The sequence below is a fragment of the Cydia amplana genome, chromosome 3 (genome assembly GCF_948474715.1).
Source record: "Cydia amplana chromosome 3, ilCydAmpl1.1, whole genome shotgun sequence".
Classification (NCBI taxonomy): Eukaryota; Metazoa; Arthropoda; class Insecta; order Lepidoptera; family Tortricidae; genus Cydia; species Cydia amplana.
Genome location: NC_086071.1, coordinates 13,359,213 through 13,381,232, shown reverse-complemented (window position 1 = coordinate 13,381,232; position 22,020 = coordinate 13,359,213). Strand labels below are relative to the sequence as shown.

Below are 22,020 nucleotides of genomic sequence, written 5' to 3'. Positions count from 1 at the left end.
ACTGTAAAATAGGTTTCTAACATATACATGTTAGTTAAAGTGGCCAATCGTGTATATTTCAGTTTAGCATCGCCAATGGAGCATTTGAATGGCCCTATGTTAGTTATTCAAAGCGTGACTCGGTGCGGCTGCGCCGGCCGCCCGTGTCTCGTAAATCAAACTCGCCGTTCGCTTATGCATTATACAATTTTATTTGTGCGAGTCCGCTGAATAGGTAATAAACTACGGCAGGTGAAATGTTTTGCGTCCAAACGAGAGGGGAATTTCGAACGAACGCAAATACCTACGTTGTTAGTGCATGTTCTGTTTGTACCTAGTTGTTGATAGCGGACATTCATCTGCATGTTGGGCAATTACAATTAAACGTTCCTAAAATGATAGATAAATTGATTGTAGATCAATCTACATAAATTAGGTAGGTACCTAGCCAATTTGTCTATAATTACAGTACGTATCAATTTCAACGCTATTCAGGCTTACAACTATGACGGCTCATATTCCTAACTTACTTTTTCCTAACTTTTATAAGTCCTTATACTGTTACCGCTAGTAACAAAATAGCTATTAGTATTAAAGAGGCGGCTTCTTATGACCTGTTTGTTGAAAAGTTGAAAGCCTATTTGTTAGATAAGGCATTTTTTACAAAATTTGCATAATATTGACATTTGTGATATCTTATATGATTGTTTATTGTCCTTAATTCACTCTATTTATTTTTCAACACAAGTTAGGTTATTTATAATATGGATATAAAAGTAAAATATAAAAACACTTACAAAACAATAAAAAAAATACATATAAACACATTATAAAAAACCTAACCTAGGGTGCCGCCAGCAGCGGGGCAAGGCCTAAGCTGCCGGTGGTCAGGGCCGCAGAGAGAGGAACCGGCGGACTATCCGCGCCGTGTCCAAGATCACCGCCTTCTGCATCTGGCCCTTGATCCAACCACCTAGCGAGAGTCTCTCAAGATGTTGGTCGAGACTCTTCGCTATTAGACCGTTCACTGAAACGACTATCGGGACAATGATCGTCGAATCAACGAGTTGTCCTTAATTATTATTATTTTGAACCAGTTATATTTTTAATTTTGTGTTGTTTATTTTGTTTTTTTATTCTGGAAATGTCTCTGTAATTTAGTGTTAGTTGATTATTTTGTGTTGTTATTTTTATTTTATTGTAATTTTTGACATGTGTTGTTTTAACATTAAAGATTTTGAAATTGAAATTAAAAGAGTTGTATTATTAAATAAACATGTATCACTTACTTACGTATAACCTATAACACAGTATACAATGGTACCTACATATCTATAGCCTGACCAGTAATATATGATAATTGTCAAGAGGGCGCTGTTATTCTCATGTATAGGGTGACAATTCAGTGTAGTATGAAAAAATTAGTTCCAGTGAAATTCCGCAACATGGCGCACCCTCAATAGATCCTGGTTCACCTATAATTATTATACATACCTAGCGGGCGGACGTGGGCGGTTCACCACATTACGAGAAATGCAAACCACAAACTAGTGTTAAATTGATCTCCGCGGTACATTCCACTTAAATGTGGACATTATTTTATTCAGTGAGCGCGTTAGTTTCCCGCAGGCCTCTTCATCTCGGAGCGCAGCGGGGCAGAAAATTCACTCCTACCCTCGTTCCACACGTGGCTGCGTGTCTACCTAACCACAAAAATGTACTCGTTTCTGAGCAGAATCTTCGTATAATTTGCCCTCTACATACGTAACAACTACGCATTAAAGGAGACCATTTAAATAGTTGCCTCCGTTGAAGCAGCAGGTAAGCGACACGAACATCAACCTTGCACCCATGACAGCCACCAGACTAATCCGTTTGCTAATTTAGTTATTTACAACATAATTAATTTTTACTTGACCTGTAACATTTATTTTTCGAGGCTAGATCCTGTATTACCCTCAAAGATAAGCATTTTTTTAAATACTAAGCAAATAAGCATTCGGTCCGCCTAATGATAAGCGATCTACGTAGTACATGCGGTTGCCGATCCTTTACTTAAAACCAACAAAAAAACATTAAAATAATATATTAATTAAAGTTATTTAGTTTCATAATCAATGTGTATAAGTAGGTGCGATGTTACATGCTACAATTTAATACGACCGTTTTTAGGGTTGCGTAGTCAATTAGGAACCCTTATAGTTTCGCCATATCCCTCATTCCCACTTTACCTTCTTACCTCAAAAAGGTGCCTTTCAAAGACCCAAACGTATCAGAAAGCGATTCGTCCATTACAATAAAGAACGCTGATCTGCGTTCAATGTTAATGAAATGGGAAGTGAAATGATCGTAATTACGCCGACCGTTTTTACTGCATTGTTGGCAGTGGCAGCCCTCGTCGGCGAAATCACCTGACATTATCGTTTCGAAAATATTCCCAACAAATCACCCATTTGTAGAATCTACGTACTTATTGTAATTACTTTCGTAATTACAATCGCAATTATTATCGCAGTTCTATAAGCCAAGTGGAATTAAATATGGGGCACTAATTTACAAGTCTCACTGCCGTATTCGACTTCAAGATTTGACGACACATCGTACTAGATCCATTCTAGATACGTTATAGTTTAGATTTCAACTAGTTCTCTTTTGCAGCGCAATTCGGGCAACCAATGTCACTTTTATGATAGATCGTGTTAGATATCTATTAGATGTGAATTAGATCTCTAAGTAATATCTTGTGGAAATCGTTCAAGAGTATCTCCAGAATCGCGGAAATGTAAAATTTGACAGGTTAGATCTTAAACATATCGTTAAGTATCGTATCTTGGCGATGTCTAAAAGATGTCTATTACAAAATCCGAATCGGGCCCTCGGGACTGTGCCAATAGTTTACACCTTTAATCTTAATTCCAAGCAATATATGTAAATGAGAAACCCGTGTCATCTAATTAGTATAGGTATACCTACCTAACTGGCACACACACTTTCAGGTATATCTCATTATCATGAATTAAACTAGGCTATAGTTAGGTACCTACAGCGTAGTTTCACGGCAAACATAATTAAACATTACCTATTATTATTGCCGCGGAACCCTGAAACACGGTTTGGTAAATTTAAGAGGAGAAATAAAAATAAATTATAAAGGCGAGGACAAGTTGCGGTGCGGCTTAGCGAGGCCACACCATCCGTCTTTATTAGAGGGATCTTAGACGGAGCACGCAATGGCTTGGCCCACTACTTTGTCTGTTTAATGCCTACACTTTTACCTAATACTTTATTCATACAATTAGGCCTGAAGCGTAAACAAGTACGTACCTGTTTCAAATACTTTGGACGGATCCCTAGGCATAATAATAAAATCGGGAGGCAACATCGACACGCGCCATTTGCCAACATAAATCTCTGACCTTTAAGTTGGAGACAACCAAACCATAAGCGAAGGTATGTTTCACATAAGTCGGCCGCGTAGTCGAATATTGAGTGAACTTTTATATTGAAAGTTTCAGCGTCGCGAAGCCCTAAGGACACACGCTGTAAGTACTTTGTTCTTTAACGAAAGTTTAGGAGTTGGTTAACAGATGTTCTTCGTGACTTCTGCTAGTAGTCATGTAATCTCCTGTGTGGAGTTTTTTGTTTGGAGGAATAACGGTTTTAACAATTGATACATACTTAGGACAGACGGACTGTAATCGCGGCTACAACTTGTATGGTAATTCTGCTCTGACTGCAGCTGTCAGAATATAAGTTGTAGCTGGGGTGTAGTCTGTCTGTGTTAGCTGTAACACGTAGGTGCATATTTCAGCTCCATCTTTGTAAAGAAATATTTTTTGAAGTAAAAATTATGGACTACCTACCTATGAAGTATTGTAGGGTCAACGACTATCATAATATATGTAACTAAAAATAACGCTAAATAATAAAAGATCAAGTCTCTATGTCTCTATCCGATCACGCGCAACATAATACGCTACAAAAATAATTTAAAATAAGAAATGTCTAAACCTAAAGACAACATGCTTGTGGCAGTGGCACTTCTTAGTCATTTAATTAAGAAGGTGGTGGTGGAAATGGTTAGGCAATCATAAATAAGTACCTATGAGAGTTAGACCAAGGATAGTCTATATTTGATAGCACACGCAGTACTCAAGTGTTATTATAAACGTCAATTAAACTTCTATGAAATGATGACGTATAAATAACACTTGCACTGCGTATGTTATCAAGATCGTTGCAGACTTTTCTTGGTAAACTCTATGTAAAATATTGTTCTCTATATTTTACATAGAGAAAATATACCTCAAGCTCATAATGAATTACTTAATGATGAATGTGAGCGCATTCAATCAATAAACTATAATATTTAGCTTACATTGCCTCTAAACTTGATACATAAAAAGTGAAATTTACAAAGATAAAAAGATCTGAAACGTATAAAAATATTTAAAAAATCCTTTCACTCTACTGTCATAAAAACACCGAAAGAGGATAAACAGAACAAAGGGAATGCTTTTTTCGGTTTAAAGACTTATAACTCATAAAAGTTCACGCGACGCATCACAGTTTTGCTAGTACATATACAATTTACACAAATGCGTTGCTGCAAATAATTGCTTTGAGTTACCTTTGTCGATCGCTATTTACTAGTTGAAATCTGGATGCAATTAGGGGGGGGGGGGTAGCATAGTTGTATACATTGGCAGTTGTTGGCTAATTAGGTAAGTTTGTATACCTTTCGGATCAACTAGCGATATTCTGTAATATGGTTGTTATACCGATATTATAAATGGGGATTTCCAGGTTAAACAAAGAACTAAATCCTCAAAATTGATCAAAATGTATTAGCGTAAAATGACGTTATTGAATTTGGTGTAAAATTTACAGAAAACAAAGTATCTTTGTAAAATTCTCCCGTGTAATGGAAACCGTGCCCCACAGGCCCCAGGGCATCGCGGATTCTCCTCACAAAAGGTCTAACAAAAAGGTCCTGCCGTCACATGAACATTGTAAAACTCTCCCTAGTACTTACGATGCTCGGACCAAACAAATCCCAACTTTATCCCACCAGCTTAAGTTGCATTTTCGCTATCACAACATTGTTTTGTAACAGTTTTTTCCAATCCGATAATGCGACCTTAGCGTCGGGATCATGGTTTACTACAAATTGTATTAGAGTAGCAGATTTAACTATTTATGTGGTCTCTCATTCCAACAACTTGTAATCTTACTTTTCAGTGCTCGGTCCTTTGACATAAATAATTTACTGTCGACAATCGAACCTTTCTTTATTCACTCACGATATATGGAAGCTGCGACAAAGTTGAAAAGAACTTTGGGCATTTGTGACATGCTAAATTATTACCTACGCATTATATAAGTAAGATGCAATTTTGCATAGCTCTAATAGGCACCTACAAGCTCCTACGTCCTCCGAAATTGTGAGCATTCACGAGATCGATTACCCTGCCGAGAATTCCTCGGCTCTCCATTTGATCTTCATTTCACAAGAAGTCCTTGGGCGACTCGACTTGATCTGATCGTCTTGCCTAGACGGTTCTGTGCTACTCAAGAGGGGACATTATCTGAGAAACGTGCTACTAGCTACGGCAGCTTGCATTTCGCTTTGCGTTAATGTCAGACTGTGCCCCAGTGGGGGGGTAACACGAGGTTGAGATAAAGGGATTAATAAAATAAAATATATTTTGGACAAAATAACAAAAGACGCGGGTGACATTGGTTACCTACATTTTTGACCGACTTAGAAAGAAGACGTTTTTTACAATAATCCGTAGTCACGTTTTTCATAATTACGTTTGGTCAACTCTAGCAAGCTGTGGAAAATTTTAACCTTGGCGTTGGTTGCGTTGCGATACAAAATTAAGGAAGAAAGGAATTGAGGGTTCGCTCAGTTTTATGAATAAGGGGGAAAGTCGCAGGCACACGCTAGTGAAACTAGTTATACATAACTCCATAATTATGGAATATACATACTTATAACTACAAGTATATACAATATTCCGCCAAAAACCCTTGTATCAAATCTTGGAATCACTTCGTATTGTTGTCTTTTGTGTTCGGTTCGCATTCGTTTCCCATCGCACACCATTATTCACATTAAGTGGACAGATCTCGGGTCAGATCCAGGCATAAGAAAAGCACAAAAAGTGCCCGCTTTATCCGAGCATGATAAATCTACTTCAAATCCGAGAATAGCGTCTTTATGAAGGAAATTGAAATAAACCGACCGTGCGGATAACGGCTAAGTAAGAAGATCGGGATCCTTTTAGAATAAGTATATTGGTGAATCATTTTCATTCATCACTCCATTGTACCGCTGATGTAGCAAAAACTTCATAATATCTAGGTAAGAGCTGGGTTTTCATAACATTTTGTTAAATTTAAGTGAAAAATATTTTTATAGACTGGTAAACCAATGTTGTCAGCCGTAAAGGCGGCAGATTTACCACTAGATCTCCAACGGTCTCTACGTTTCGTTAAAAAACATTTTATTATTTTAGAGTTTGTGCGGAAAGAGAAGAGTCGTGGAATGTAGGTAGGTATTGGGCCCTTTACATTCCACGACTCTTTCCGCACAGACTCTACCTACCTTTATATAGATATGTAATCCGACCCATAATCAGGTTTTGAACTAATTTTGCAAGCCTATATTACATATGAAGTAGTATTTTTATCATCGTACCCTTTTTCCATTACAGCAGATTGTCCAGAAGATACGTATATTTTAGTGGTGCGGCAGAAATCGACCGTGAAATGGTTACCACACGAGCTTGAAGTGCATTCCCGAGTGAAAACGAGTCGAGGGCTCTGATGAATCAGTGTTAAGGCTTCGTCACACAGGCGCGTTTTCCGAGCGCGGCGTGAGCGGGGCGCGCCGCTTTTACATACAAAACGGTCACGCCGCGCTAACGCCCCGCCCGGAAAACGCGCCTGTGTGACGAAGCCTTTATTCACAACACAACTACTTACCTACCTAATGCCGTTAGGGTACCTATGTAGGGGGCAACACTGAAAGATAATAAGAAATCTGTAAGAATATAAATCTCAAACCGATGCAACCCAAACTGACGACCACGGCCGTAAAAATTCTTGTTTACACTTAAATGGTCGTATCAAGACCAAGAGTGAACAAGATATTCATAAATTTCATAATATGTAACATGTATCTATAGAGTACTTATAGACAAGAGAATCGGAGGTCGCATCTGCACATATACTGCTGGCTCTGTGGGTTGCAGACCTCACGAATCCCCATGGATCCGCCATTTTATAAAGTTACCAAACACCCATGCGCTATATAATTAGCTTACAAAATTTCACCAGAATTGTTTGACCCGTAGATAAGACTATTAAGTAGGTAATAAAGCATGATTGCCCATTTGGTTTCCTAGACTGGTTTGGTCTTGAATCGCTGAACTTCAACAAGCGTCGGGAACACCAGGTCTTGTCCCGCGAACAAACGAAATGGCGGCTACGAGGCGGCGGCGTTTGCTGGAAAATTGGCTGACACGCCGCATGTCTTCCACGCAGTTTCCTTTGTTTATACTGAGTAACAAAGACCACAGAGTATTAGTATTTTATACAGAATGGCCACCGAATGGAATTACTCCCCTTCGCAGCGGCAGAATGACTTCAGATTGATTAGAGCACCGACTTTGAGAGAGCCACAACCAATAGAATAAATAAAAAAAATATAAAAGTTGGGTGTTTAACTTGGGTGAAAGGCACTATTTCAGTCTCGGACTATTGGCGTCGAACGCATGGATGTGGAATAGCACGCCGCTCCGGTGAGCGAGTGGGACGTCGCTATATATGCGCATGCGCATAGCGCTGTCACGCTCATACAACGGAGTGCCGTGCAAAATCGAATCGGTGCGTGTGATAACCGCGTAGTGCATTGACACGTTTTGACCATGTTTTCTTTTGACACTAAGTTACATGTCTATGGTCAGCTATCAAAATCAAAAGTCAGATTAATATTTAGAATTTATAGAAATAGTATTTTGAATTTGTATTACTCCTATAGTGAATGGATAGTTACCGTCAAATAACTATTTGCAAAAATGAATAACGACATAAAACTTTACTCTTTAACAAATTTTCGCAACGAAATCGATAGTGGGGATATTATGCGGAATGCTCTTATTAAAATAGCAAATGAAATACAAAAGTAAGTACCTACCTAAATATATCAGTTGTACAACGAACATAACTATATAGTTCGCGCACGAAGTATGGAAGTGGAGATGCGACGAATGTAGCAACATGTGCTCCAGCGCGATAGCGTAGGTAGGGGGCAAGCGGGGCTCCACTACGATTACTCGAAATTAGTGCGCTAACTGTATATTATGAAGTCAGGGGGCCTAGCCAACATAACACTCATTAGCTCTACGACAACGAAACGCTATCTGTCTCTCTAGCGCACTAATATGGAAGAGTGATAGAGAGACGAATAAGTACTTAGCGTCATAAAATCGGCCCACGCGTTTGGTCTTTAGAGTGCCACAATGAAACATAATTATATATGTCACCGTAAAATTGTAAACACTCGTCATATTATAATCTCGCTAGTTACATTATAAACTGACGGTAGGGAGATTATCTTCCTTTGCGTCGCGCTATCGGTTAATAATGTCGTAAAAATCGTATGTCTATTGTATTAATTGTATAGCATAAGTACCTACCTATAGACTCTATCTATACTTACGTACTTATGCATTTATATCGTAGTCTAAGAATAAGTACCTACCTAATAATATGTATACTTATTCCTATTCAAGGTATAGATTGGAGTCTGAGGCAGGGAAGCATCCTATATATAAAAATACCGATTATTTTCTGAAAAAGAACAGTAAGACAACAATAGTTGATATGAAAAATAGACAGCTGAAAAAACTTAAAGAGCACATTAAGACCGTATGCAGTGAGTAATAGTATGTAGTTTATTTGTTTTACACGGGCGCAAAGTTGTTGTTTAACCTTTTGGACGCCAATGACCGATATATCCGCACCGTAGGTTCAACGCCAAAGACCGATTAATCGGTCACAGACCACAGAGCAACATCGACCTACGTGCATATACATAAAGTTCAACTTGAGTTTTGACACTTCAATGATGTGGCGTCTGAGTGACAGTTTTTGTGTTTGATTTTAGTCACTTTGACATGGCGTGGAAAAGGTTAAGCCCTCGAGCTAATATTATAGCCGTAGAGTGCTCACTCCATACATCAGTTTTAGTACCAAAAAGACTATTAGCATCTAGCATCGAGTAGCGGAATTATCAGTACTGCTACTTGACAATAGATGTAGCACCGACCGGAAAGTCTTATGCTGTTCAGATAAGACCTACCGGTCGGTGCTACATCTATTGTCAAGTAGCAGTACTGATAGTTCCGCTACTCGATGCTAGATGTAGACACTGAAATTAATAGTCTGAACTGATGTATGGAGTGAGCACTCTTGTCTTACTATATTTCTCTATGCCGTAACACACTACCGCACCTGACCGCACCGAGGTCACGGTGCGCCGCACCCACGGCTATTATAAAGTAGATATGAAGTTGATTTATGGTGTGAAAAATAGTGCTCAAAATAACTAAGCAAGCGAAAGACACCAAAATTGAACCACAAGCGTAGCGAGTAGGTAGTTTAAAAAGTCGCATCTTAAGCGTTGCGAGCGTTTCACGGCACGAACGTTCAATAAACTATGCTACCAAACCAAGTGAAATACAAAATGCTTTACCACACCACCGCAATGAAAATACTAGAAAGAACTCATAATTTGCTACTCTTTATACCTAAATAAATGCTATTTGTTTTGATACGATATCGTGTTAGATTGATAATTTTTCACCATGTTTGTGAACCAGTAGATTGACAAAAATATTTTTCAGCTTTAAAAGGATTTCGTATTTTTTAGATGTTGCAAAATTAGTACTGTCAGTAAAAAACAAAGAAACGGAACATCTCATGAATAAAATGAAGAACATTAGAGATGAATCATCGGACTTATCAAAGAGTAACGCCGAAAATCTAAGTTTGATACAACAATTGCGAATGGAAAATTACAATATGAATAACGATGTGCAATTTATTACTAACTTTATCCATATGGCTTATCAAAAACTACAGAAAATGCGTAATGAAATACCTAAAGATATGCCGTTTATTGAGGAACTCAAGACTATCCTGCTCGCTTGTGGACAATACTATGTAGACTATGGCAACGCGCGCGATCAATGCGCTCGACTTAAACAACACAATAGATTTCTGAAAAGTAAACTAAAGATCGTAGAGAACAACTTAGCAGCTACTACGGAGGAATTGCGCAATCTTAGAAATATAAACATGAAACTCAAAATTAAATGTGAAATGCAACATAAAAACGGAAAAGAATTCTCGAAAAAACTCGCAAATCCGAGCGTTAGTGAAAGAGGTGGGAACAAAAGTGATTACAATGGATATAATGCGGGTATACCGAAAGCTATTGAAACGTTCTATGATCTGAGTGTTGAATGTAACCAAAATTTCAATATATCGAAAAAAAGTTTAACGTCTCATTTAGAAACTGTTAATAATCTCCTTCTAGATCAGGATAATATGTTAAAAGAATTAAAGGAATTGTATTTAGATGTTCGCCAAAGTTGTAACTTTAAATAAACTTATTAAAAGCAGGTGTGTATTGATATTGCCTCCGGCTATCTATTTTATCTCCATCTATAATATTAAAAGGGATATTTATCGAAAACGGATATTATGTAACATATAGGGTACTTATGCCCGTTTGCCGTCCAGTGCCAGTTTCCGTCCACTTGACGGAGTTGCTACAAAGATTTGCGTATAATTTGAATATAAACCTACCTTACCACACAATTTGACCAGAGCCAGACTTATTGCAATCCTTAATGTCTAAAAATAGATCAAGGTTATAAAATGATATTTCGCAAGTAGCGAATTTAACATAAAACAATAGTCGCAGCTTCGCAATCGCATCCGTGCCTGTCAAAGGTCATAAATCCAAGAAAAAAAGTTTAGGCGGGAAACGTTCAAGGAATCAACTAGTTGCGTTAGGGCTCCTCTACACGATGGGCCAACGCCGGCCACTCCAAGGGACGCAGCCTTGCGATAGAATGAGATAGCAATATCACTTGCTCCCTCTAACGTATAAATGCGTCCCTTGGAGTGGCCGGCGTTGGCCTATCGTGTAGAGGAGCCATTAGACTGCACGATTGGCTCGAATTCGTGAGAGACACCAGAGACACCACTGAACTAACACCATTTTTAGTGCACGTATAAGGCCAGTCCTAAGACTCCTGAGATATTATGTCAATGGTAAGCGCCCTCCACACTCGTCTGGGGGCTATAGATAGACCTAGTATTAATATAGTCCGTCAACCAAATCTTGTCAGTAGCAATGTAAAGCAAACTAAAGTAGGGCAACACTCAAAGAGCAGTATTGCGCTAAGAAAAGCAGCAATGTACGTCGACACCAAAAGAATTTTTTTTTCCGCTGAGCGCGCCCTGCGTACGTCAACTCAAATTGTCACTCGCGGTTTATTGAAAAAATTTGAAACGGACGGACAATTTAAAAGCGATGTTAAAACAATGTTAATCAAAATGATGAACAAATTTGAAGATATCAAAAACAACTCCCTATCGTAGTGCTTATATTCTCTTTGTTCCCTATCTATGTCTTCTAAGTTTACTAAAATAAAATCATATCAAAATGCAGATAATTAGATAGTGCATATATTTGTTATTTACAATATAATATGCCACTTGTTAATGTAAATTAGTGTACTCTTCTGGATGAATATGACATACCTGTGTAATTTTTTTGATTGGTATATATTGTAAAATAGGATTACATATTGAAAATAAAACAACTGATATTTGGGTGTTTATTTAATTTAAAGGTAAATAAGATAAGGGTCACTTTAGCTTACACTATAATTCAGGTCATTATTTGAAAAAATATAATGAAGTTACCAATGTTACCGGGTCACTTCAACCAAGCATAATACTCTGTAGTATTCTATTGCATCTTTGTAAATAGTCACAACTGATTGCTGAAAATATTAGACAGGTGGGCCTACGGACGGCTTCCAGGACACAATTTATGGTCTTGTTGGATAGATTTAGGCATACGTTTTAATTTTATTTATGCCTTTTAACCCTAAAACAAAAAAACTGAACATAATCTTAAAAGTTCGAAAGAGTTCTTCCATGTACTTGTCATAACCTCAATTTTTAGTAATGTTTACCATCAACGAGCATGATTGTACATTGTAGGCCCCTTAGCTTTGCTTATTCTCATTTAATGTATTGGTATTTAATGGTGACAGCAGAAATATCTCTTGAAACAGAAACGATTCAGAATGAAAACCAAATGAAAACAAATAAGGTGACGGCTGTCGTTCACGAATTTCACGATCCACATTCCACAGATAAAACACAGATGACACGCATTTTGGAATTATTCGAACACAGTGTTGCTAACCCGCGATTTTTCAAATTTGCCGCCTTTTACTACTGACAAGATTTGGTTGACGGACTTTAGTATTATATATACTTGGTCAACCAAATCTTGTCAGTAAAAAAAGGCGCGAAATTCAAATTTTCTTCTTCTTCTTCTTCTTCCGGCCTTATCCCACTTTTATTTGGGGTCGGCTCTCCTAATCGATTTTCTCCAGTTATATCTGTCCCGGGTCGTCGTTGGGTCTATGTTCTTATTCTCTAGGTCTTTCGTAACTACGGACATCCATGTAAGTCGGGGTCGTCCACTCTTTTTCGGTCCTTTCGTACACTCTAGCACTAGTCATGTGGTCCTCCGGCCTTCTCATGACGTAACCGTACCATCGGAGTCGTGTTTCCGTTAGCTTGTCCTGTATGGGCAACGAGCCTCTTATGTAATGGTTCGGCACTTTGTCTATGAGTGTCACTCCTGCGAAATTCAAATTTTCTATGGGACGATATCCCTACGCGCCTACATTTTTCAAATTTGCCGCTTTTTTCCACTGTCAAGATCTGGTTGACCAAGTATATATATATATAGCTGGTCAAGCAGATCTTGTCAGTAGACAAAGGCGGCAAATTTGAAAAATGAAGGCGCGAAGGGATATTGTCTCATAGACAATTGGAATTTCGCGCCTTTTATTTACTGACAAGATTTGCTTGACCAGCTATAAATGTGCCATACGCGTGCGCCCGTGAGGGCCAGAACATACGCAATACTGCTTTCTCTGCTACTCCTACTGAAAGTTCCATAAGAGCATCTCGTTCGATCATCTCCCCCCTCCTTCATTTCACCTCAACATTATTGTACCTCTACGGCTGCGATCCGTGGTCTCATTCACATTATTGCTCCATCTCACTCTGTTGGGGCGATAAATCGCATATAAGCTGGTCAACCAAATCTTGTCAGTAAAAAAGGCGCGAAATTCAAATTTTCTATGGGACGATATCCCTTCGCGCCTACATTTTTCAAATTTGCCGCCTTTTTCTACTGTCAAGATCTGGTTGACCAAGTTATACATTTGGAGATTGGAGATCGATCGGATAATCAGATTTATTTGAATTATATAGTTTTCGGTTTTCTGAACGAATCCTAACATTGACAGTATGACATTGACAGTAATGACAGACATGACAGTTGACGAAAGTACGCGACAAGGGCAAACAAGTGTAGCTAGCTTGACGCAACCTGCACAACCTTATGTTTATAATTCATATGGTGCATTTTCGTCTGCAGGATACCAGGAACCACGTGGTTAAAAGCTTCATATTTTTCGCTCTGTTTACCGTGAGGTATATAGAAAAACATTCCAAAAATACATTGAATGTTACTAAAGAACATTATAGTTACATTGGTAAAGTACCAGGTCACCGTATTTAGCGTTCGTTTTAGTACTAAAATAAACATGGCCTTAGAAAAAGCAAAACAAGTGGCAGCGTACAGGGCGGTAGACGAGTTTGTGACGAATGATTCTGTCTTCGGCGTCGGCAGCGGATCGACAGTTGTATACGCCGTGCAACGCCTCGCAGAACGAGTAGAGACTGAAAAGTTGAAGGTGACCTGTATCCCTACATCATTCCAAGCCAAACAGCTCATTCTCAAGCATAACCTATTCCTTGGAGAACTCGACACGAACCCTCGCATTGATGTTACCATTGACGGAGCGGATGAGGTGGATGCCAACATGACCTTGATAAAAGGAGGGGGAGGTTGTTTGCTACAAGAAAAAATTGTAGCTTCCTGTTCCAAAAAAATGATAGTGATTGCTGATTATACTAAAGACTCTTCTAAACTTGGAGATAGATATAAGAAAGGGATCCCAGTAGAAGTTATTCCTATGGCTTATGTTCCTATTAGAAACAAAATTGTGGATCTGTTTGGAGGAGAAGTGAAATTGCGAAGTGCTATTGCCAAGGCCGGGCCTGTTGTGACTGATAATGGAAACTTTATTCTAGACTGGACGTTCACCAATCAAGACTTGGACTGGGATCATGTCAACAAAACCATCAAGATGATACCTGGAGTGGTTGAAACAGGGTTATTTGTGAACATGTGTCAGAAAGCTTACTTTGGACAACCCGAGGGGAATGTCGTTGAGAGATCTGCTGCATAAAATTAGATTTTTTTTAATTTATTATAGTACTTTTTGTTTCTGAGCAAGTACATGGCTATAATTATTATAAATTTTAAGTGTAGAGTTAAGAAAATATATATAATGTATATGGATTTATCTAAGAATTCTGGTATGGTGCACATATGTATATTTTTTATAATTATCTTTAATATAGATTAACACTGATTTAAACTTTCACGATTTTTACACATTATTAAATTGTACAACAGGACTTAATCCCAATTAAGTCCCGTTGTACAATTTAATATAGATTATTTGATATGAATTTATCTATAATAATAAATAAGTTGTCAACATGAAAATACCCAGTTATAACAAAACCTGGACAATCATACAAACATACGCCCCAACCGAACGAGCTGACCAGCAAACAATTGAAAACTTTTATGGGGACTTGTCTGAAGTGGTTACAACATTTTCAAAAAATAATGTGATTCTCATGGGAGACTTAAATGCACAAGTTGGTGTCAAACAAAACAAAACGGAACATATAATAGGAAATTTTGGATTTGGTAAACGAAGCGCAAATGGCCAAAAACTGGTACACTTCTTGATGGAACATAACCTATACCTCCTCAATAGTCTATTCAGAAAAAAGACGAGCAATAAATGGACTTGGAGGTCTCCAAACGGTAAAAGTAAAAATGAAATAGACTACATTACAAGCAACCACCCAAAAGCATTTATAGACACTTCTGTTATACAAAATCTCAACTTCAACACTGACCATCGGTTAATTAGAAGCAAACTCAGAATGAATCTACCAAAGGCATCCAGGAAACATATTAAAAAAACACCAGACAGGAATATTGATCCAAATTGCAAGGGATTAGCCCAATCACTGTCAGAAAACATCCGTGACCTGATAAATGATAACACCAGCATTAAAGAAAATTACCAGAAACTGGAAGAATATTTGACGGCTCCTAAAAAAATCAACCCCAAGAAACAAAAATACCCACTCAGTGAGAAAACTCTTAACCTTATAGAAGAAAGAAAGAACCTAATAGCAGGACCTTCTAAAAAGAATAACCTTAAACTAATTGCAGAAACCAGTAAAAAAATAAAAGAAAACATAAGGAGGGATCGCAAAATTAGAAGACTACAGACTTTAGAGAAACACATTATCAAATCAGGGGGTGTGCGCAAAGCCTTTAAAGAATTAAGAGAAATAAACAAAGAGTGGATCCCGAAAGTCAAACGAGGAACTAACACCGTCACAAAAAGAGAGGATATAGTTAGAATAGCGACGCAATTTTATGAACAACTATACACAGACTTCCCTATATTCCAAACATCGAACCAAGGAGATTATAACCAACATCAAGTACTTGACATAGAGCTCGAGCCGGAAATATTACAATGTGAAGTAATCAAGGCTATCCAGAGTCAAAAGTTAGAAAAAGCAGCAGGACCCGACAACATATACAATGAACTTCTAAAAGGGATGGCCGATGAACTAGCTCCTGTACTCACAAAATTATTTAATAAAATTATGACTAGCCAATGGATACCCTCACAATGGGAAACATCACACATCATCCTATTGCATAAGAAAGGCCCAAAGGAAGACATAGGTAACTACAGGCCTATAAGTCTGATGTCTAACTTATATAAAATCTTCTCGAAGGTCATACTGGATCGAATAAGTAAAAGACTTGATGAAAACCAACCAATGGAACAAGCTGGATTCAGGAAACACTTTTCAACTTTAGACCACATCCACACAGTGAAACAGATAGTGGAGAAATATAACGAGTACAACAAAAATCTATACATGGCATTCATAGACTACAATAAGGCATTCGACAGCATAAGCCACGTAGCCATGTGGGAAAGTTTGTCAACTCAAGGTATTCCGGAGATATATATTAACGTCATCAAAACCATATACAAAAACAGCAAAGCAAGAGTTCAACTGGAGAAAATTGGCCCAGAGTTCAGAGTAAAAAGAGGGGTGAGACAGGGAGACCCAATGTCCCCCAAGTTATTTTCTGCAGTCCTTGAACACATTTTCCGCAAACTAGAATGGGGTCACATGGGCCTCAATATAGATGGTAAGAAACTAAACCACCTTAGATTTGCAGATGACATTGTATTATTTGAAGAAGATCCAAAGAAACTGCAAGGTATGATCGAGTCACTGTGCAAAGAAAGCAAAAAAGTTGGGTTAACAATGAACACCACAAAAACTAAACTAATGACCAATTCAATAAAAACAGAAATAAACATAGATACGATCTCACTAGAATATGTAGAAGAGTACACATACCTTGGCCAACTGATATCTCCGGTAGACTTAACTAGCAAAGAAATAAATACAAGAATAACCAACGGATGGAAAAAATATTGGTCTATGAAAGAAGTAATGAAGTCCACTAATCTCAGCATTACCACAAAAAGAAAAGTATTTAACACATGTATCTTACCCTGCATTACATACGGATGTGAGACATGGGCACTCAACAAAGAGCACCGAAACAGGCTTCAGTACTGCCAGAGGTCTATGGAACGAAGTATGACGGGAACACGCAGACTAGACAAAATGAGAAATGAAGACCTGAGACAAAAAACAAAAGTGACCGACATACTCACTAAAATAGACCAGCAGAAGTGGAGATGGACTGGCCACATGTTGAGAGACAAGCAGGAAAAATGGAGTAAGATCGTAACGGATTGGTACCCAAGAGGTTGCACACGGAGTCAGAAGAAACCTCGAACAAGATGGGAAGATGAACTCAATCTCACAGCGGGCCCGAAATGGAGAAGAGTGGCCCACGACAGACCCCAATGGAAAGAGCTAGAGGAGGCCTTTGCCAAGCGGCACACTGAGCTTAGAGACATACTCTAACTCAGAACAAAAGGGCTTAATAGATAGATAGAATAAATAAGTTCATATCATTTACATAGGCACAATCAAGATATTTTTGGATTCTATTTTTTTATACTCCAATGATCGACAAAGAGTATCAATTTTGTATATTACATGTTTCATTGTGACAGCAATACAATATAGTTTTTATAACAGTTTAGAATGATATTTTGTGGCTCTGTTGTTGAGCTATAAGATAAAGGTGACAGTCCATTTCCAACCGCAGCTGCACTACTGTTCATTTTACTATGGATATTGACAGTAAGGGCATTTTCACTCAACTGTAACGGCCGATTAGCAATCGTTACAAAACTGACGGTTAATGTCAGTTCCCATACATTTTGTCAGGAATGTAACAGTTAGACGTTACTGAAACACGACTTAAGTCGCGCTTTAAGGTGCACAGTTAAGTGAAAATACTCGTAACAGCGACGCGTTACCCCAGAACTACTGTATTCTGAACGTAGAGTGGTGTTTGGTGGGATTTATGTAAATTTCATGTGAACCTATTTTTGTACAATAAAGTGATTACTACTACTACAGTGACCCAGATATCTATGTTAGTTACTGAACTAGTGGCACATTTTTTTCTTAGATATGGTCGCATAAGTTGCTTCAATGTATCTGCTGCTGATTAAACAATGTAACTAAAAGTAGGATGACTTACTGGTTATTATTTATTACTGTCATAAAATAAATGCTCAACATCAGGTGCCATATATTTTATTCTACATTTTCACCTATATATATAACAATGCATTTATGAAATAAACAATATAAGTTTGTTCTTTCAGATCTGGTATGATTAGTACTTAGTTTAACAAATATTATTTATAGCTTAAAATATCTTAAATTTAACAATTAAATGACTAACATGGAATGTTTAAGTACTGGCATGTGTTTTCTATCTATTTTTGAGAACATGCATTTCTAAATTGTATAATTAAGTATGCCAAATTTGTAAAAGTTACATAAATAAAGTTCCTAAAATGAGAAGATGAATCCTTATTTATCATTATTATAATAATTCGATAGTTTGATATTACAAAACTTATTTATTCTTATGCAGATAGTCTTTGGTTTTTAAAACAACTAAGGTGCAGTTTTATAAAGGCTCATTGGATATTGATAGAGATATACTAAATCACTCTTCGGTTCTGACTCAAGATTTCAGAGATTTTTATAAAACCATGCCCGTAAATGCCTCAAAAGTTTACAGAATACTTTAATAGTTCTACAGATTAGACTCTTCATTTTAACAAAGATTCACTTGTCCTGTGCTTACAATATGTATCGTTTAAACACTTATACAAAAATATAGATAACTATTCCAATAACTTGTTGCAAGTGTCTTATCCGCAGCTGCTACAATTTCATTATCCCTTTGAAGAATATAATTTGTGCTTCCAAGAGTACAATAAGTATGAAAAATAGGCCAAATAGTACTTTTGTGAGCTAATAAAGACTAGTTTTCTTCATGATGCGCAAGAACTCGTCTTGGTTGATTTCCCCGTCCCCGTCCCTGTCTGCTTCATCTATCATTTCGTGCAGCTCTTCATCAGTTAGATTTTCGCCAAGTTCCCTTGCCACTCTCTTTAAGTTCTTGAAAGAGATTTTACCTGGAATTGTATGAAGTAAATTGTAGTCTATTAACACAATTAACAGTTTTTAGGGTTCCGTACCCAAAGGGTAAAAACGGGACCCTATTACTAAGACTCCGCTGTCCGTCCGTCTGTCACCAGGCTGTATCTCACGAACCGTGATAGCTAGACAGATGAAATTTTCACAGATGATGTATTTCTGTTGCCGCTATAACAACAAATACTAAAAACAGAATAAAATAAAGATTTAAGTGGGGCTCCCATACAACAAACGTGATTTTTGACCGAAGTTAAGCAACGTCGGGCGAGGTCAGTATTTGGATGGGTGACCGTTTTTTTGCTTGGTGTTTTTGCTTGTTTTGCTCTATTTTTTGTTGATGGTGCGGAACCCTCCGTGCGCGAGTCCGACTCGCACTTGGCCGGTTTTTTTACTGAAAAGATGCCTGTGCATTACCTCGGCTGAGGTATTGTGTGGACCAGCCTAATTATTTTTAAAGATGTAGCAGAATTGTAACTTAAGCTACCAGTTGCCCCATCCTAATTCCTAAACCTTAATACATTCACTGCCAGGAACCCACCTGGTGGGAGTTCGTGAACTTTGCTTAGATGCCGGACAACCCGCCCTGCGGGCTGCCCTACAGACAACCAGTTTCTGGGGTAGTGCGCCGTTTTTTGTCTGGCAGTGAATGTGTTAATGGAATGCATGCAGGTATTATTAGGGGTGGAAACTATTTTTTGTTGCTAAAAGAAATGTTGTACAACATTCTACTGACATGCTTACCCTTATGCTTATGCGTACTAGTTGACCCATCATGGACAGGGCTTATAACTACTATGAAAATTCAGTTTTATAAGTGACCCATGTAATCATGACAAGAAAAAGTTTTCACAAGACTCACTCAAAACTGTCACCATGTGCGTCTGTGGCAGTCTTTAGTGTGCAAAGGGTTAAAATTGTCAAAAGCTAAGTAGAACTCACCAGTTTCATCATCATCAAACAGTTTGAAAGCTTTCATGATTTCTTCTTTCGTATCCTTCTCTGCCATCTTCACTGTCATCAACTCCAGAAAGTCTTCAAATGACACTTTTCCATCAGATTTATCAATTTCCGCAATCATCTTTTTGATTTCCTCTTTCCTAGGTTCAAAACCAAGGGCTCTAATTGCGACTTTTAACTCCTTTGTATCAATTTTTCCAGTATTTTCTGTGTCAAACAAATCAAATGCTTCTTTTATGTCCCTTCTTTGTTCTTCAGTGAGCTCAAACTTGGGGCCCGATTTCTTTCGCATGCCTCCTGGTGGAGCATTACCAGTACCGACCTTTTTCTGGGTAGTTGTTACTGCAGTTGTCTGAAATCAATATGAACGACAATGAAATTCCAGTAATAGCTGTTATCTTTAAATTATAAATGTACGATAAAATATATAAAATGTAAGCATGTGGAATTTAGTAGTTCTTTACCTACAGAATGAGTTTTTATATAATTTAAAAGTATAAACTAGACGTGATCAAATGTAAATGATAACAGAACTGCATTAGTATCATTGAGTAAACTGACTTACCATTGTTTGTACCATTAAGAACGGGGCACACACTTATGTTAATTACCTGAAATCACTTTTCACTAAAATACCTATATATTTTTAAGATAATTAATATTGACTCAGTTTGTTTAATTTTTATCTACATACAATAATAATTATAAACAGTAAACTGTTCAAGAGTTGTCAATAATTGATCCCGTCTTTTTAAGCACAGGAAAAAACAGCGGAAAATAGTTTATTCTTGTAATTCATAAACAAAAAATAAGCAGTTGTTACCGTAGCTCAAACAGCTGAAAGTGGCAACATTGGCCCGAAGCCCCCTCCACACTGGCGTTCGCGGCTTTCGCGCACTTCGCGCACGAATGTGGAGGGGGCTCTCGACCAATAATAGCCCTCACACACTACTATACCGCATGCGACGTTGATACGGTGCACCGTAACCTTGGTTCTGTGCGGTAATGTGTTATGACTATAACGAGAAGCCTAAAAGCCTGTCCAGACGAAATTTCGGACTTTTTTCGGTTTCATTCAAAAACCCGCTAACCACTTCTTTTGTTTGTCTCTGTGTGTGTCTTGTGTGCTAACAGACTATCGCACCGCACCGCGACCTTGGTGCGTCGCACCCATAAGTGAGAGCGAGAAACAGATATCTCTTTCTCGCTCTCACTTATGGGTGCGACGCTCTAAGGCATAGAAGGTAGGATCCTATAGAAGTGGTATACGCGTGCCTCCGTGAGGGACAAAACATAGGCAATGCGACGCTATGATTGGTCGAATTTATTTGTTGCCCACCATAACCCATACTAATTTATGGTGGAGAATAAAAAAAATATGAGACTGTGACAAGGACAAATAATAATAGCGCTTTCACTGCTACTCCTACTGAAAGATACATAAGACTATCCTGTTCGCTCATTTCCTCCACCCATCATGCCTTATCCAGTTAAAATACTAGATTCATGCTCCAAGGTCACGGTGCGGTGCGATAGTCTGAGGGCCTACCGCGAACCACGTTCGACGTGTTGCCTCCCTGTCCCACTTACGTACGAATTTACAAGTGCGACAAAGAGGCAACACGTCGAACGTGGTTCGCGGTAAGCCCTCTGTTACTACTTTTAACCTTTTGAACGCCACAGACGGCAATTGACGTCAACGCAAAATGACAACGACGCCAAAGACGGCATTTGACGTCGATCGTTTTATGATGAAAATCTACTGAAAAACACCCCACTTTTAGGTTGGCATTCACAAAACTAAATTTCACCCCCGTGGCGTCAGTGGCACGGCAAATGGATGCGCCGTTTGGCGTTCAAAAGGTTAAATATTCGAGCTGAAGAGAAAAAAAAGACTGT

At 38.1% G+C, this 22,020-nt stretch overlaps 3 protein-coding genes and 1 long non-coding RNA gene across 4 annotated transcripts in view; 3 read left to right on the top strand and 1 right to left on the bottom strand.

The window, feature by feature from the left end:
• LOC134662858 (uncharacterized) overlaps positions 1 to 22,020 on the top strand; it is a 310,694-nt gene that overhangs the window by 37,236 nt on the left and 251,438 nt on the right. The window lies entirely within an intron of this gene.
• On the top strand, positions 8,054 to 10,677 carry LOC134662953 (uncharacterized). The gene is made up of 3 exons (XM_063519257.1): positions 8,054 to 8,173; positions 8,784 to 8,926; positions 9,923 to 10,677. Exons 1-3 carry the CDS (start codon positions 8,067 to 8,069, stop codon positions 10,660 to 10,662), a joined length of 990 nt encoding a protein of 329 aa, XP_063375327.1. The 5' UTR covers positions 8,054 to 8,066; the 3' UTR covers positions 10,663 to 10,677.
• On the top strand, positions 13,781 to 14,701 carry LOC134662556 (ribose-5-phosphate isomerase). Its single transcript, XM_063518822.1, has one exon. The coding sequence runs from the start codon at positions 13,842 to 13,844 to the stop codon at positions 14,628 to 14,630; it is 789 nt and encodes a 262-aa protein (XP_063374892.1). The 5' UTR covers positions 13,781 to 13,841; the 3' UTR covers positions 14,631 to 14,701.
• Positions 18,791 to 20,784, bottom strand: LOC134662555 (uncharacterized). The gene is made up of 3 exons (XM_063518821.1): positions 20,687 to 20,784; positions 20,104 to 20,473; positions 18,791 to 19,142 (listed from the first exon to the last, which is right to left on the bottom strand). The coding sequence occupies exons 1-3, from the start codon at positions 20,699 to 20,701 to the stop codon at positions 18,979 to 18,981; spliced, it is 549 nt and encodes a 182-aa protein (XP_063374891.1). The 5' UTR covers positions 20,702 to 20,784; the 3' UTR covers positions 18,791 to 18,978.